Below are 18,477 nucleotides of genomic sequence, written 5' to 3'. Positions count from 1 at the left end.
GGCTCAGCATCCAGCATTATTTTATGGCTGCAGCTTTTAATTTAGCACTTACTGGTTTAGGCAGGCTACACTGATGCATGTCCTCGTAACCTGCGCTTCTCTGCCTGCCTCCACAGGGGTGGTTCATCGTCCCCGGAGCGCTGGTCACACCATCACTGTAGTGACTGCTGTGGGAGGGGTTGTAGACACTGTGGGCATGATGGTGGTGGTGGCGGTGGCTGAAATTCAGAGATAAACGGCATCAAAAATGGAAGAGAGATACGGTTTTACACTTCTGTCTCTCGCCAGTATGCTCGGGAACACTGAGCAAGCATGTTCAGGCTCAAAATGTATTCCACTTTTCGAGAAACAGCTTGAGAGTGGGCTGTTTGCTCTTCAAAAGTTCAAACTGTGCACCAGGGGACCTCTCGCTTCTCCACACAATGCTGTGAATGATGCAGATGTTCTGGCAGATAAAGCATCAGTGAGAAAAATAAAATTACTTCGTTGGAGGGGAGGGAGGGTCATGATCCGGAGGCGCCAGGCTGAAAGCGTTGCCAAGCAACATGTGCATCTGCGTGCGGACCTCGTCAATGGACGGCTGTGAGCTGAGTGTGGAGGAGTCGGATCCGCGGTGAGCTTTCACCCCCAAACTGCTGTTCCCGGTTCCAGTGGATCCTCCTCCGTAGCCCAGAGAGCTCATCAGACGGTCCACGTTCGTCTCCTCAAACGGTTCTGGTTCCCCCTGGCAACGCAGCAAGCACACTCAGAGAACAGACCGGGAGTGCAAGCATTATCTTTCCGATTGTTAATTTTAACAACACTGACAGCAAACACCCGGGCTTGTAACCGTCATTACTTTTTCAGCTGCTTTTCACCATGGATTTCTTTCTCATCTCACAAAAAAAAAAGGAGTAGGAAGGAAGAACTTTACAAAAATAATTGAAGACCACAGAAAGCAGAAATGTGCAAATGTGGCTTTCCTGACCAATACTAATTTCTGATTTTTTCCTTCAAGTCTAACCTATTAATTGTAATTATGTCTCATTAAATTTTATTTTAAGGATCCAAGGAGAAAAATGTACTCTAAATTAAGAAAATGAAAATTCATTTTAATCTCAACTCAGTCAAAATGCCTTCTTGTTAAATAGAAGCTATAAAAGCAAAGATCATAACACCCATACCTACTTTTGACAAAGACTTTTCAAACTATCTTAAATTGGATAGCAACTTGAAACAAGTCCAGCTGTCAGCACTGCTGCATTGCAGCAACAATTTCCTGGGCTCAGATCTTGGCCAAAAAAATCTTTTGTCATATCTCTTAATTGTGTTTTTGAAGGATTGATGCGTCTGGTCGTTTTGTCTTGTGTGTCTCTGTGTTGCCCTGCGATAGACTGACTACCTATGAAGGGAGTAAATTGCTCTAAATGAATGTTGGAGATGGACACCGGCCCTCCCTTGACCTTGCAAGGATAAGCGGAGATAGACAGAGTGTGAATGGGAGGATGAGTGTAGCTTATGACAGCAACTGTGCAACTTGAAAGCAAATATGAGAAAGTACCCAGTTAAGAATACTTCAACTCTAAGCTGTGTATAGACACAAACACACAGTTGATGCACACACTTTTCTCCTTGTTCCGCTTCAAAGCGCCCGGTGCAGGGGTAAACGCTATCGAGCCTCCAATCTGAATCCATGAATGGGTTGTAATCACATTCAAAGCCATTGACATTCAGCCGGGTAGCACAGTCGCATGTGTCATTACAGTGCATCAGAGTCACAGTAGAAGGATATTTCACTAATCTCTCATTCTTTTTTTTTTCTTTCAACTTTTTGCCCCAATAAAACAAAGAAATCGCTCCATCTGTTCTTTTTTAATCACTTCCTTTTTTTTCATTTTCATGTCTTTATCTCTGTTTTATAAAGTTCATGGGAGGGTAATTTTATTAATCCTCTAGGTCTGAGCAGAGAGGAAGAGGAAAGGGAAGAAGGGATGGGAAGGATTAAAGTTATAAATACTCAGGGGAGATTATTTTTAATAGATTGACAAAGTGGCAGTGATTTACTTTGCCACAGCGATCAGTTGACTGACTGAGTCAGAGGACCTGAGCTGCTCACTGCAGCTTCAGAGAGAATCTGATTTTAAAGCTTAGTGTGATCTTGCTGCAGCCAAGTTTCAACTACAGGAAATCTTTCAGCCACAGGTCCTGCTTGAAGCACCCCGTGCAATAAATATATGTAAAAGGATTTTTTTTTTCTGACCTTTTCAGTAATCTAAAATGTTTGTTTTTAACAGCTCAGTTGTTCTTTTTTCCAGTTGGAATGGTCATTCAGTAACTAATTTCAATGGCTTCAAAAACAAGAACAGGCAGAGTAACTTTAAATCTCTTTTAATAATGTATGTGGGGAGAAAATCATACAAATAACATTGAAAATATACCGTGATATCTATTTGGTTTAACATCCCTTAGCAATTTGTATACCTGAAGGTCAATACACATTAGAGGCATACACCCTGTGTAAATAAATAAGACTAAATTGTTTTCTATTAACCCACAATTGTGGCATTTTTGTCGGCAGCCAATGCTTTTAGGTAAAGTGACGAGAGATCCTTTGCAAAACTGTTTCACTTTGCATAAAACTGGAGTTGATGTCTCTGCACAGTCTCTGCACATTTCAGAACGATGCATTCAATCTGTGCTAAAGGCAACAAAGGACTGATTCAGAGGATGGATCTGATCTAGATACGTACGTCGTAGCCGTTATTTCGGATCCCCCTCCTGGATCTCTCCCTCAGCACTAGCAGGTCCATCTCTGTCTCCACTGGGCTGGGGCTGCTCAGAGACTGACGGCTCCAGTAGGTGGGCTCTCGTGGGTGGGAGTACCTGTTGACCAGATGTCGACAGATATCGGGGTTTTGTTGTTTCTTTTAGTTTTCACTTGCCTTTCTGTATTTAACTCAACCATTAGCATAACCAATCATGTTTACTAATCTGGCAAGCTTCCTAAAGCTAGTGTGTTTGTTTGAAAATTATGACATTTTCGAAATAAAGGCATTCCTTTGTTTTTCCAAATTAGGTTTAAAATCAATTGTGCCTGTAAGGTAGACCGTAAAATTCATCAATGACAGATTTTTATTTGGAAAGTTGAACTATTTTAGCATCAAGTTGTTGTTGCTAAAATGTAATTTAAAATCAATGCTTTCACTTGTGGGTGAAAAAAATTATTATTTTTTTTTTTACTGTCCACTAAAACTAATTTCTCAGTCTTTGAAGAAAATACATACATGCATTTTCATGATTTATCATGATCTGAAGATTGGAATTGAGATGTCTGCATTAAAACAGATTCTGACTAAAATGTCACACTTTTCCTGAAGACGGGCTTAAATCCTGTCAAACTTTCTTGTGTTTAATCATACAAAAATCTTCTCACTGTGCACCAGGTTTTATAAGCAAATTGTACTCCTAATCTTAAAGGCAAATTTATACATACAGCATCTCCAGTCCAGTAAGTTGCATTTCACACAGAAATGAAATTTTCATGATTTGATTAAGGAACATAGATGACGGTGAGCTGAAGTAAAACAGGCTTTTTATATGTGAACTTTTACATGTTGCTAAGCAACAGTCACAAATCTACAGCGAGCTTTTTATTATATTTGCCGTGAATTTTCAGTTTCATCTACAAAGTATTAATAATCTTATGCACGGGTGTGTATTAATTACCACCAGTTTCACACAAGCAAGACCTACTGAGGATAACAATATGAGCCAACTGTTGAGCCTTTACTTTAGTACTTCAATGCATCTGTGATGAAACTATGAGAAAATGCAAGACAAATGGTAGAGTTGTAATCATTTTTATGAATCTATGAAGAACTGTGATGAAGAAAACCCTTTTGTTGATTTAAAACTAACTAGCCTAAAACAAATTTATTATATCAATATGTTGATACTAATTAGCCTACGAGCTAGTTCATGCTTCTTTGAAACTAACAGGGAAACTAGTCAGGAACAAGTGGGAAAAAAAGATGCCATTAAAGTTAAAATGAAATAAAACTTTCTCAGAATTTTAGAGTCATTTGTTGCCGTTTTTTCTGGTCGTTTCGTTGCTATCTAAGGCCAACTCCTCACCTCTTATGACATCCTGCAAAAGAGGCCCTCTTCTCCTCAGCAGTCAAGGGCGGTTTGATGGCGCCGTCATGTCGGTTGTGCCTGCTGTCACGGTGACTGTAACCATGGTTGAGACTCTCAGAGAGCGAGAACTCTCCATACCCCTTCCTTCGAGCCTTTTGACGCAGTTTGTTTCTGTAGTGCTCGATGTCCGATTTCTGCTTCAGCCCAACGTGGTTTGCCTATAAATAAACAAAAATTTGAGTACTGGTGTCAAGTCGTCATGTTAAAAAGAAATCCAAAATATCTGTTAAATGTTTTTTTTCTTTTTACACATTACAGCTAGTCAAGGAACCTTTCACACCTTAAACATATTTTTTCTTCAAAGCACACCTATAAATTGGGAAGGGACAGAAATCCCCTGCTATTGGTCCTGGTATATTGTGTTATGTGGGCTGAGGAATAATTTTTTGCCAGTCTCAGCTTGAGAAGTGCACAGACACAGAGGCAGAACAAGAGTGAGACGTGACAAACAGGGTGAGAGATTAGATGAGGGAAACTGTTTGCTCCAACAACAGCTAAATTCAGTAACAGCACAATGTGTCCCAGAGGGGATGTGATGTTACAAAAGGTGGGAGGACGGGATAATAGATGAGTAAAGTGAGAAATTGACAGATTAGGCACAGTTGCCATTAAATTTGAATGAATTTTATGTTGGGTTTGATGTAGGATCGTTCGTTATGCAAAAGCTGATATTTCAAATATAATATGTAAAAAAAAAAAAAAAAAAAAAAAAATTCCAATAGTGTCCTTAATCTTTAAATTTCCTGTTTGCGTCACAGCCTGAAGGTGAATCTAGCCAACCAAATGTGGTTCAGTTACTAATTGTACTTGTCCGCACTAACACTATGAGACAGACCTCCATGTGTGTGTTTTGCAGACTCACCTCCCCATTGACGACCACTGAATCCTGGCTGTGCGAGGAGGAGGAGGGGTAGGAGAAGGTGGGCTGGGCCGTCATGGGTTTAATGGTGATGAGACGCAGAGAGCCTGAATGGTCCTCATATGGGTCTGGGAAGAAGACACGTTAAACAATTATAATAAGACACAGACCGTAATGTTGTCCAGGTGGTATAGGAATTATATTAAAATGTCTCTAGTAGGGGAGAAGAATATTGAACAATACGGTTTTTATTTCTTGCGATATCTTTATAATTACACATCAAAAATTAATCAAAAATGTTTTGAGAAAAGAACATGTATGGAGATAAAATGACCATAAAGTAAGGCAAAACGCTACATTTTAACAACAAAAAATTGCAAAGTCATTTTTTGCAAAACTTTAATAGAACCACATGTTTTTTTTTGTTTTTGTTTTTTTTAGAGCAATGTCCATCAAATAGCTGATATCAAAGTTCAGATACCTGGCCGTAATGCACAGCGTCTTTGTATCACAAACAGATCATTGCAACTATCAGTAATGGTGGTAGAGGGATGATGATTTGGGCTCTTTGGGAACCTGAGTCACTGAGTCAGTCAAATATGATCCCATCTGATCAACAGCTGAAGCTGGGACCAAAATGGGCTATCAGAGCTGCAACAGAATGGCTACAAAAGAAAGAAATTAAGGTTTTGCATTTGCCTATAAAAGCGACAACTCAACCTGTGGTGGGAACTTATCAAAAAAGTGGGAACACGACAGCCTCTAAACGTCAATGAACTGATGCAACGTTGCAAAGAAGAGTGGACTAAACTTCTTCTAGAAATACAAGACTAATAAAATCTTACAGAAGTGATTACTGTGAGCTTTTGCTGCTGCAAGCTCTTTTAAAAGCCAGCTGATTTCTCTGAACAGCTTTGTCTCTTTGTTTTCATGCTCACTTTGCCCTGGGTGAACTGTCAAATGTTGCAAATTAGGAAAAAAAAAAGAAGAAGCATTTACTAATCTCTTTTATTTAGATCCACTTGTTGCTATGGAAACTACAAAGTTAGATGAGGAAATATAGAACAGAGTTTTAATATTAACGCTGGGAGAACAACAACAAACAATGTCATGTTTGCCTTGACGAAACAACATTACCGCACTGTGGAGGTCCTCCGACATATGAAGCTCGTATTTAAGGCTACGCGGCGTGTTGTTGAAGGAGGGAGCAGATGGGCAGAGTTGTGTTGCTCTGAGTCCACTCTGACTCACTCCCAGACTGACATCATGATAACTCAGCTCAAAAACTAACAGTGTCAAGCGGCCTTCATCTTGGCAGCAGCTCAGCTTGCATTATTTGCTACTGAAGCTGTGCCGCATGTCAAGCCTGACAGTCAAGGTCGGGCATCAGGTGGGCGTCACAAACCGCAGACACCATAGACCAGATTGGACATTTTAACTATGCAAAAAGATAATACAAACACTTGACACCAGCATCTGCCGTGACAACAGCTTTGCTACCATCACAGCAGATGTTGAGCACAAAGTTTATATTCAAACATTTTTTTTTTTTGAATGCTGATTGCTGTGTATTTGGTGTTGCTTTGAATTTGCGAAGGAGTTTAAACAAGGATATAAATGTTGCCAATAAAGTAGCAGCTTAGTGGAGGGAAAACAGGCACATTAAAAAGCAAGCACACACTTTTAAAGTATAAATGATTTGGTTCTTGACTAGTTTCTCAAATGTACAAAACTTACCCGCCATGGATTCTACCTTTCCATCTATGTTCTTTTGTCATCATTAGTGTTGCAGCCTAAGTGTATTCAGGATGCAATGCAGTAGATAAGACAGCCTTGCAGAGGATAGTGAGGGGAGTCAAAGGGTCTTTGAAATGTGTCCTGATCCTCTGCTAAGAATCTATTTCAGAGACGCTGAAGGATCAGGACTCTGAACATTGTCAGAGACTCTGTATGTCCTTTCCATGAACTGATATATAACTTTTTTCAATTCACAATTACACGAGTTTGAGTCCACTGCATTACAATTAGAATCAAATTCAACTGTACGCAGCCAAATTGGAATCAGTCTTCTTAACTGGATCGTAGTGGATTGGTATGATTAAATATTTCCTTTTAAAAGAATATGAATTTGAACTAGTTTTTTATAAAGTGCAATGGGATAACATTGTAAAGTTGTTACTCACAAACGTAGCTGTACTGAGATTAATCATTCCCTTTCTAAACTTTCCTGCAAATATACCAGCAGCTCTGTTATGTGTCAATATTGGTATCATTAGCATTCAGCAACAATGTTCAAACATCCTGCACATGACGCAGAGCGAAAATCAGAAAGTCCCAAGTCAGGGTGTACAAGTAAAGTAATAGTAGTAATACACTTTATTTAGAAAGGGAGAATGTTCAGCTCAAACATAAATGTCATCATTTGATGCAGTGTACCAGATTTATAGCATAAAACAGATTTGCATTTGCAGTCCCCTAAAGCTTTCAGCAAAAGTTTATTTTTTTCACCTTGCTCATTCATTCTAATAAAAAAAACCTAGTCTTGTCCCTTTCGAGGACCCTGCAAACACCAGCAAAAGGCTGAAACAAACAAATGTCGATTCTTGCTGAGGTATTCATTAATTAAGCTAAAATGAATGACAAATCACACAATTTACTGTGAAAACGCGTATGCTTGTCCAAAAAGAGATTGAAAGTCAGTGTCCTGGACTCGCTGGGTTACGAGAAAGCTGAGGAAAAGTTATGCAACCAATGCAAAACAAAAACGATCCGTCACCTTTGATCACAGGTGCTCCTGGTACAATCTAGACACAATCAAATATTTATCACCAAAATGAAGTCTGTCTTGTGAAGCACTATATAATTGCTGTGTAAGCATGCCTTTGTCAAGTGAAGGGGTCTTCAACTGCAGCCCTCCAGCTCCACCTGAATCAAATTAAAAGCCTCTGCAGAGCACGATGGCATGCTGAAGGGGTAATTTAACCAGCTGATTTAGATAGTTTAGGGCCAAGGACACATCTAAAATTGTCTTGCAGGACAACGGCTCTCGAGGACGAGAGTTGGAGACCGATGGTCGAGCTAAAGAATTCTATGATGGCATTCTAGGAACCCTAGTGGTTTATGTTTGATGCTCTCATTCTGATGATAACATGTTCTTTAATTGTTTTCACTCATGTCCTGTTGTAACCTCCACAATATTGTGGTGAGACAGCATGCATTACAATACCAGAAATTGCAGTGCAGGAGGTTAGCCGTCAGTAATTCTATTATTTACACCATTTCTTTGCTGTCGTCACACATCAAACTGCCTGGCAGACATGCTGTTGTTTTCACGACGCACAGATGTTACGGTCAATGAATACAACACCTAGTTGAGCATGTGTCACCAGCTAAAGCTGAGGGGGAAAATGAAAATCTGATTTGCTTTTCACCTGTAACTTCTGTCGCTAGTTGGCAATGGTGTTGAGGTTCAATGGATCTTGCATTTTATGAAAAGGTGCTGTATTTAGTCTGACATGCATACACACAACGAGCCGTGAAATCACAGAGGAAACAAGGGCATCCTAGTGAAGTTGATACATCTGCAGGTACATACAACTGGAAAGAGGTGACCAAAGTAACCACGGAAATAAGTCTTAGAGAACAGCTATGATCTTGGAATAATGTGTTGGCTTTTCCATGTTATCATGTTTTCTTTTCTTTGTAATTTGGTGTTAGCTTCAGTCCAACACCGCCAACGTTTCTAGAGGAGTTTCAGGTCATTTAGATTCATTTATGTAAATGAGAACAACATTTTCACATGTACGAGCATGGTCACTTCAAAGTCTATCTACAAATTGAAGACCTGCACCATTCTCACAGAAGACTTGAGCAACGGTCCAATGCACATCCCAGCTGGGCTCTAAAAAAATAGGCTATTTTTTTAAGATTGCAGAGGCTTCTTTCTGAAAAGGGGACACATTTATGATGGAAAACCGCAACATTTTGACAGTAATTCCATCAAATTCTGGTATTTAAGCTTCTGTGTTAGATCTTCTCTATTTCTGTTTATGTTTAATGAGATCAGGAAGGCATGTATGGTTCCCTAAGCGCTGACTGGAGAGATTTAATTGCATAACAGCAACAGTCTGAAACTAAATAAAAATCCTGCAGTGCTAATTTATTTTTGATGGTCTCTTTAGCAGTTCTTCAGTATGAGTTTCACCTCAGGATAAGAATCTCTCAGGTTTAACTATGACTCACACAAAAACCGTAAAGCTTTGATAATTGTGAATAAGTTTTGAAGCGACAGCACACTGTCACATATTTTCCCACCCACCTTCCTGATTTTTCTCATGTGGCCTAATTGAAATAGAACCTGAAATCATATATTCAGCTGGTAACTATGTTTGTCTCTGCACAGGAATGAGGTGAAGCAGAAATACTGAAATCGGAAACTTGCTCTTGCAGAATAAATCGACATAAGTACTGCCGGATGTGACAGGATGAGCATTTAGGCTTAAGCCAACATGACGCCTTTAACATGAACCTGTGAGTCGTCAGTGACTTTATGAAGCCACTTGACTCATGAGTTTTCATTTTAGCTTCATCACAATTGTTGTGAATTTTGCAATTCGCAATAATTATCCTTTAGGTTAAATAATCATTGAATAAAAATGCAGTGGGTGATTTTTGTGCCAATCAAAACATCCAAACTTTCATTACGATGGATTTAAATTAAACGTATATTTATCCATCTCCCTTTCCTTCACTACTGTGTCCTCCTCCTCACCATTGTTGCTCCTCTTGTGCAGCTCCTCCTTGCCGTTCTTGATGCTGCTGCCTGTTGCGGTCCTCCGGGCCGAGGAGCTTTTGCTGGTGTTCAGCTTCCCTGAGCTGTTACTCGACACCGAACCATCCTCCTCACTTGGCAACCGTCTGTAGTGGCCATGGCAACAGAGAGACAAGGGAGAGATAGTAGAAGAGGAAGGGGGGGAGGGGAAGAGTGAGGCTTGCGAGTGTGTACACAAAATGGGCATCATTTCACAGTTATTACTGGCAGCAGACTATCAACTTTAATTACAAGTGAGAAAACAATGTTAGTGGGTAATTAGCAACAAGAATAATTCAAAAGGGCTTTAGAAAGAAACATGTTCAAAAAGTCTACAAAGCAGCTACAAGGATGCAAGCGAGAAAGAGATAAAACTTCAATTTCTGGTAAGTTATTTAAATCTGAAAACCTTCCGAAAATTTTAACCAGTGTATTCTTTCGAAGAAGAATTTGAAATTTTGAGAGACAAGTAAAGAATAGTTGGAGAGAGGGATGACCTCATTTAAACCTCGAGAACATTTTGAATCACTAAAACATGCAGGTTTTTGGTGTTTTATTTAGTTTTTCTTACTAACAAAAGGAATTGTTGAATACTGTATGGGCGAAACAGTAATGGTTTTGACAGATTTTTACAAATACAGTTCTTAATACTATGGTGTGCATTTGCATTTAGTCTCATTTTACTCTGACGCCTCTAAATAAAGTCAATTAATTTCTTAACACATAGTTGACTGAATAAACTGAGTCTGCCTGTGTCTTACTAAATTACAGACGTTCTTTGAAGGCCTAAAGAGTTTGTTACAGAATATTTGAAAGCATCGTGATGACCAGTGTAACACAGCAGACGGGCCAGGGATAAAGTTTAAGGCATTGTTAGGTCAGAAAATAATCACCCAACATTACTTATCTAAAACCTTTGAGCTTTTTCAGAGAACAATCTCAGACCCATAGCTCATTTTGGACAATGTGTTAAAACGATAACTATCAGTTGTTTGTTCCACAAACCTGGACTTTATAAGGGAGTGCTTTGAATGGTTTAAATTATGTACAACATGGAAAAATCTGTGTGGTGGAAAAGTAACACTGTGCACACAACATCCCCATGGAGAAACATGCTGATGGCAGAATCATCCTGTGGAGATTTCTGTGTGTGTATGTTTTTATTACAGGGTAGGGAAGTTGGTCTGACTTGTTAGGAAAATGGATTGAGCCAATTTCAGGCTAATCTTGGAGTAAAACAAGGGCAGAACCTTTTATCTGGAGAGGAACCTTTAGCATACACCGAGGGACTCGAAGGCATGTTTATGTGTGACACTGGCCCAGTAAAATGCAGACCCAAAATTTTCATTGTAACATTACAAAATGTAGAAACATTTGAGGGGTATAAATGCTTTTGTGAGGTCCTATGCTTTCAAAGTATTTAAATCAGGACGTTGTGATGATTAATCTCAATTACAACACCTAGTTGAACATGTATGGGTAAAAATTGCGGGTTGAAGACAAATTTTCGTCATAGACATACGGCTTACTGAATCAAAGCCACAAATGATTAAAGCGGTTCTTAAAGCAAAAGGAGGTCCAAACAGGTTCTAGGTGAGGCACAGCTAAAAAAAATGTAACCAGTAAACATGAAGATTTGTTTTCACATTTTTTTTTCTGTTTGCTTCAAACGCACACGCAAACTCACACACACAGTGGACACACACATGCACACCCAGGGTTATGTAAGCTACAGGAACCTCACTACATGACAGGCTTGTCTACAGGTGGTGTGAGACCCACGTATCAGCGAGACCAAAAATGGCAGAACCACAGGCGAGGCAAATGTGTAGCTTACATGTATACAAGTTCACACAGCTATTACGCATGCGCGCACACACACACACACACAGTGCAGCCATAGCAGTAGCCAGCGATTGGCTGCACTACAATAAAAGTCATGTGGTATCCAGAAAAGAGCCGGAGGGATGGAAGGCAACATACAACGTGAGAGCCATGTGAATCTGTTTGTGAAGGCCAGAGAGGGGAGCAGAAGAATCGGTAATCACACTGCTGGAAAGTGATGTTCATCCCAATATCTGTCTTCTGTCTTTCCTGTGTGCCTCACACACCGATGCTCCCTGGAGGAGGAACTGAGCAGAATAAATGCACTCCCATTGAACCTGTCCTCTGCTGCACTGTGCTTAACATTCAGTCTGTGCCTGTTTCTCTCCTCAAACAATTAGCAGGTAAAACTACAGCTGCTGTTGCTTTAAGTTCAAAACAAGAAGCATTCTTCTAGCCATTCATTTCTGTCAATACAACAGAATTCACTGCATTGGGAACAGCTGCTTTAAACCACTTGCTTGAATAAATCTTTTTTATATATGTAAGCTAGTACTAAATACTAAAAGAATGTTTGAAATATTTTCCGAGTTTATTTTGACTTACATACATACTCTGGTTTTCCGATCAGCTAGGGATGTCAAAATAGTATATTCTCTTAGCCACTTTTCAAAATTGGAAAGATGAGAAAACAGCATTTAACCAAAGAAGATGTGTGTTCATCTTCATTTATGAGGAAACCACTAATCAGAGCAATAACTAATTCCTAAACCACTAATACTGTGGTGAACCAGGCTGGTTGAGGACTAGACATTACCTAAACACTAAACCCAGTGAGGATAAAGGTTAAAGGGGTAAAACATCTCCAAACCTCACCCCCAATTTACAATGCTTGCATCTCATTCTGCCACCGAAAGGACTCCCAGTATATTCTGCACTTGTTATAGTCAATGAGAGCGTTTACACTGCATGAGCAGGGCTTCACACCTCTGCATCAAAATTTGAACCAATCCTATGTTTGCCAGATACTGATGCAACAGGAATACGAATGAGCCAAACACATACCAAGACAGGCTATATTTTTTGAAATCCTAACTATATTAACAAAAATGTGGATGTATTCATGCATTTATGCTGTGAACATATATAATTTATGGCTATAAATACACACAAAATACAGACATGATTTTATTTTGAAACCTATCAAGTCATTTCCTGTCACTCAACTCAAAACAGGAGCATCGGTCAAGGTAGACAAAGAGACAAAGATTAATTTTGATAGATGAGAGCTATGGTATTTTAAAGATGAGACACGCCATCTTTTTTCTCAGACTTTATTGCGTGATCTTGCGTTTTCCACGCACGCATTTTCTCCCACTTCTTAGAACACCTCTGGGCTTCTCAAATGAGCGAAGTTAAACGTAGCGTATATCACGGAATGTCTCGGCTCCGCCGGTGAAGTTCGCCTCAAAGCGGAGCCTCATGCAGTGTAAATCTGGGGTCACTCTTAGACAATTGTGGCACAGAATCGCCATATGTTCCAGCATATTTCACTTTATGTTTGGGTTTTTGTGTGATAGTTCCTGGATTGTTCCTAAGCTCCTCCTCAACAATTTCCTTTCTTTGGAGGTGACAGCTTGGGTCAGGTGATAAACATTTCCTGCAGCTGGGCGTTCCAACAAGACAACAACAAATACACATCAAAACTAGTTTTGGAGTGAATAATCAATGCCACCATTAAGCTTCTACAGGAATGGCCTTCACCTCAACTTTGTTAAAAATCTAATGACTATGCTGCAAAGCTTATCCAGGGCCAGAAAACCAATGTGTTTAAGTGAACTTGAACAGTCTTGCCAAAAACAGAGGTCAGTCTCAATAATGCCAGAAGCTTGTTGAAGGCGATACAATGTGTGTTTTCTTTGCAACTTGGCAAGGTATATGCGTCAAAATATGAGTGTAGGTGTGTGATTGATTTAAAATAACATAAAAAAAAATATAATTTATGGTCATCTTATTTTTGTTTCTAAAATCTATTAAAGGTGCATGTTGTAATTGTGTTATACATTAAATGAAGACTGATTTAAGAGCATCATTTAATAAAGATGCCAAACTAAAGATAACATTCATGCCCCTGATTTATGCATGTAGACTTATTACAACACAGACATTTATTTCGATGTGCATCCTACAGTTCCAGTGACTTTACTATTAAATAAGTAGGTATGTAGAGAGTTAAGTGTGTTTTATATGCTATCAAGTTAGATATCCTTAGCAACTTGAGTGATTCTCGTTGTCCTCTTTTTTTCTTTCCATCAAACACACCGTTACCTTCAGCCTGAGGAGATAGTAAAATCTCACCATAAATGCATCTTTTGATGTTTCACTTCTTCTCACTCTACACCATTACAGCAGTGTGTATGTGATGAATGTTTAGTCTGGTAGTGAAACAACAATTTTACCTTTTTTAAAAACCCCAGTTCCCTATAAGGCATGCGTTACCGGTCGGTAAAGCTGATTATCACACTTCGCCGCCGCCTGTGGCACTGTAGCATTTCAACATTGTTATACAGGAAGGTCCCCTTCGGCTCGAATACAGCTGGGGTTATAAATATACATGTATTTATTATCCTTGAGCAGCAAAGCACAACTAATCCCGCCCCCATTCATTTTGGATGAGCGGTGAGTAAATGAGGTCGTGTCTTCAACTCTGTTTTAATTTATGCTAAATTATGTGAGCCGAGACTTGATGCATCTCATTTATGAGGGAAATATGTCATCACTAATGTGGGTGGATGCATGTGGGTGTAGCATGTACTAGTTTACAACAAACTGCTCACCACTGTGCTTGGATGGATTTGGTGTTCATGCTGAGAAACAAGGAGGACGCAGAACAAGAGAAGTCTATTTTTGTTGGGGTTTATTTTCCACCTAGACGAAGTGAAAAGCCCAGGATGTTGCTGTGCAGGTTAATAATTCAGATGTTTGACAAGCCGCGTTGAATATTTAAATGATTTCATGACAGGCTGTGGTACAAAAAATATTAAATAAATACAACTTAAATCATTACATATTTTTTTAAACGCCACAAATTACATTTCCATTTATAAACACATCAAATTTGTCAATAAAATACCAACACATCTAAATTGTTACAGATATTTAATTCTTGCAATTTTGATGCTTGATACGATTCAATATAACTGACAATGAAAAGAAATCTCTTTCTTTAAAACCACTAGCAAAAGATTATTGAGTTAAATGGGTGATTTTTGGTTCCAGATGTTATTTTGAAATAGAAAAGATGAAAACAAATGAGAAAATGTTATGTTTTAAAGTTGAACTGGTGAAGACTGACAAAAATAAATCCCACAGCTGCTGGAGCATTAAAATAAACAAACATAATTCATGTGTCTCCCTACGGACATCTCCCAGAGTTAATCATCACATTCTGAGGGAGCTGATTTGAGACAAAGACCTGCTTCTGTTGCAAAGCTCAAGTGTGACTGTGTCTCATTGTTTTTCAATGGACTCTCTCATGGGATGTCATTTGGGTTTAATTGGCTTAATTGTCCACACCTTTGAATAAAAGGCATACCCAGGGAGGATTGCAGTTTTATCTCTCTTGTGTAACTGCAGTTCGTCATGCTTGTGCATAGCCTCACCCAAATGAACATATTTATTTTCATAAGTCTTCTGTTGCACGATATATTTGCTCAAATAGCGTCTTTAGTTTCCATCACTGTCAAGTATTAGAACCTCGGTGTCGATTGCAGAGTTCTCCGTGAACAAGTAAAGGTGAGAAAAGCAGCTGACGGGTATCGTTGTTTCTAATGCTTCTGAGCTTTTATAGGTTCAGATCTTTTCCATGTTTGTGCCGACGCTGGGCTCTGGAGTCACACTGCTGTAGCTCAAGTGACTGACTCTATACAACAACAGCTGACAGCCGCACTGTGTGATAATGATAGGCATTTATTTGCACCTAAAGCTGGTAATTGAGATGAAGGAGAGATTTTAATGCCAGGTATGAACTGAATCAGCCAAGACAGATCGCAGTTCCAGCGTGCCAGTCTAACATTTTGTTACCAACTTCTGTGTGTAAGCAGAAATATCTTCTCTCTGTCTTTCCATCTACAAACAGTCCCTCATTAACACGGGAGTTATCTTTACATCCCTTCAGTCTGTCAGAGTCTGAGCTGCTTACTCCTGGCTTTTCTCTAGCTTAACACTGTGATACTCAAACAAACCCTGATGTCTGGACTTCAGTGATGTAAAGCTCAGACATCTGCTCCAGCAATGAGAGGTTCCCTTTTCTCCTGGCTTCCAGCAGGAGACGGTCTCTCCGATTACCTCATTATCTCAGCAATGTAACTGAGTTTAAACACAGGTTTTCGCGAAGGTGAGAATCGTGAACGCGATTACCAACAAGAAGCGTCTGCATTGTTGTGAATGAGGAACAATTAAGTCAGAAGTGTGATGTGGAAAATGTCCGCCTTGCTCTGTCACCGACACCGTAACCGTGTCAAACGTGGTTTGTTTCAAATGTGACAAACTCTCAGATTTATTTTTTTAAATCATTCAAATAACACACGACTGTCTCTTTCTAATTTATTTCTCATTTTGATAAATAACTGTGTCATTGCCAGGAAAGCAAACTGAATCTACAGAGTAAGAGACAAATTTATTATCTATAATGTAAAATCAACTTTTATGAGATTTATCATGTTATACGTTATTCCTTAAATCAAAAACATACCTGGAGTGTTGCTTTTATCCTTTCATGCATTTTTGAGAAATCGTTGAATCTCCCGTGGCAACCATTCGGATGTGCATCAATACTCGCTCATACAAAGTGCCGATTATATGCCCTTTTCATAAAGGTGTATAAGTTTCCAAGCGAGTTTCCGCCCTACAGAGCACACCGTTCCACGCCCCTCTCCCATTTAGCTCCACCAGACTAGCGGCAGCAGCAATTAGCAAACACCTGCTGGAAATGCTCATCTGGTGAGCTCATCATAGGAGCTACTTCTCAGTCTGACACTCCTAACAACAGTTGTAATCAGGATAGTGAATGGACATTGTTGTGATGAAGTGCTGAAGGCAGAGTACCAAGGCATCAAATTACAAAAATGTAAACATGCATGTTTTTTGTTTTACCTATATATTTCAACAAACAAAGAGCAACATTTTGAGTAAGCATGCAAGTCAATATCTTACCCTCCTTTGTGTAAATCAGCTGATGGAGGCCTTTTATTTGCAGTCCCATCCTGATGAACCTTCTTATCCAGTGACATCGACAGCGGAGCGTCTCGAACAGCAAGGCCCAACACCAGCGTCTCTTTGGTAACAGAGACGGCCTCATCACCAGTTCGACCCAGGTGCTTCTTGGCGTAGTCAAAGCCCTGTACAGGCTGGCAAAAAAAAGAAGAAAACAACGCAGAGGGAGTCACAGATCCACTTTCACTCAGAATTGTCTTTGCATTATGTATTGCATAAGCTCAGACATTGAAACCACCAGCTACAAAACAGAAAAGTACATGCAAAAACTACATCGAGTCCAACAGTCAGACTTGATAGCACATAGGTGTATCATACTTACCAGATGGCAAAACAAATTACACCGAGTCAATGTAATTATCGAGCTAAACATAAAGGATCAACAAACGATAACCGAATCTGCACACATTCCACCATGACACATTGTTGACACAACAGAAGAGCAAAGTGAAGCCAAAACTGGTTCAAACACAACAGCGCTGCGCTGCCGGCTCAAATTACTCAGTAAACAAGCTGAATTCAAACACAAAACCTCTAAGACAAAAATCACACACCATTAAGATTGCCAGTTCAGTTAAAGACATGAATTACAGGACAACTAATACTGTCTTCTAAATGGAAAACAAAATAAAATATAATACTCTGCTCACAATTTATATGAAAGTAATTTGATGGGCATTCCTCCTTAAGCTATTTTTATCAGTCTCCAAACAGCAGAGCTTACATAACAAAAAATTTAAGAAATAAATAATTTGGCAAAGCAGCACCTTTGAAGTCAAGGGTTTGTTAGGAGGAGATAGAACATTAAAGAGACAGCAGAATATGTTTGTGATAACTATGCATAGTTGGAATACATTTGGATAAATGGCTTTCGTTTTCAGGAACAGAGGAAATGGAAAAAGTGAAAGACTGGTTTTGGGTTTGACAGCAACAAAGATAAAACCCAATTTGTTTTCTGGGGAATTGATGGGGGGGGGGCAGTTTCTCCTCTTCTATTTTGAGCAGCTCCAACAAGAGGAGGCTTAATGCATGTGATGATGCATGCTAAATTCTGAGAGCATGTAAGGTTAGGAAGCATGGGCGTCTGGATGGGGGCGCTGCTAATAATTCATTGGTCACACACACACACACACGCACACACACACACACACACACACACACACACACACACACACACACACACACACACACACACACACACACACACACACACACACACCGCTATGCCTTCAGCTTGCTTCAAACACAACGCTGCAGTTGTGGATAGGACTCATGCATTTAGGTTGATAAAAATGAAACACAACTTCCAGATCTTCATCAGTTTAAGAGGAGATGGACTCATGCATGTATGGAGTTAAGCAGATACCACTATTTGGTTATAAGATTAACTTTAATATCCTGTTAGTCTATAAGATTAACTTTAACATCCTGTTAGTCTACATGACTTTAAATGGGCTAAAATCAGTTTTTATTGATTTTGTTTTGTTTTGCTTCATTTATGCTGGGCAACGTTTTTTTTTTTATGTATTAAAAA

The 18,477-nt window shown here is 39.4% G+C and overlaps 1 protein-coding gene across 1 annotated transcript in view; it reads right to left on the bottom strand.

The window, feature by feature from the left end:
* kiaa1549la (KIAA1549-like a) overlaps positions 1 to 18,477 on the bottom strand; it is an 85,141-nt gene that overhangs the window by 6,748 nt on the left and 59,916 nt on the right. The window contains exons 13-19 of the mRNA XM_088006736.1: positions 16,884 to 17,077; positions 9,807 to 9,952; positions 5,039 to 5,163; positions 4,114 to 4,334; positions 2,730 to 2,862; positions 483 to 724; positions 53 to 218 (exon numbers count right to left, since the gene is read on the bottom strand). Coding sequence (XP_087862862.1) covers positions 53 to 218; positions 483 to 724; positions 2,730 to 2,862; positions 4,114 to 4,334; positions 5,039 to 5,163; positions 9,807 to 9,952; positions 16,884 to 17,077 — 1,227 coding nt within the window. The remainder of the gene's footprint in view (positions 1 to 52; positions 219 to 482; positions 725 to 2,729; positions 2,863 to 4,113; positions 4,335 to 5,038; positions 5,164 to 9,806; positions 9,953 to 16,883; positions 17,078 to 18,477) is intronic.

This window comes from Poecilia mexicana, unplaced genomic scaffold, assembly GCF_051168715.1.
Source record: "Poecilia mexicana isolate PSO_F unplaced genomic scaffold, ASM5116871v1 scaffold_6, whole genome shotgun sequence".
NCBI classification, from domain to species: Eukaryota; Metazoa; Chordata; class Actinopteri; order Cyprinodontiformes; family Poeciliidae; genus Poecilia; species Poecilia mexicana.
Note: the sequence above shows the minus strand (reverse complement) of the source record. Positions and strands in the feature narration are given on the sequence as shown.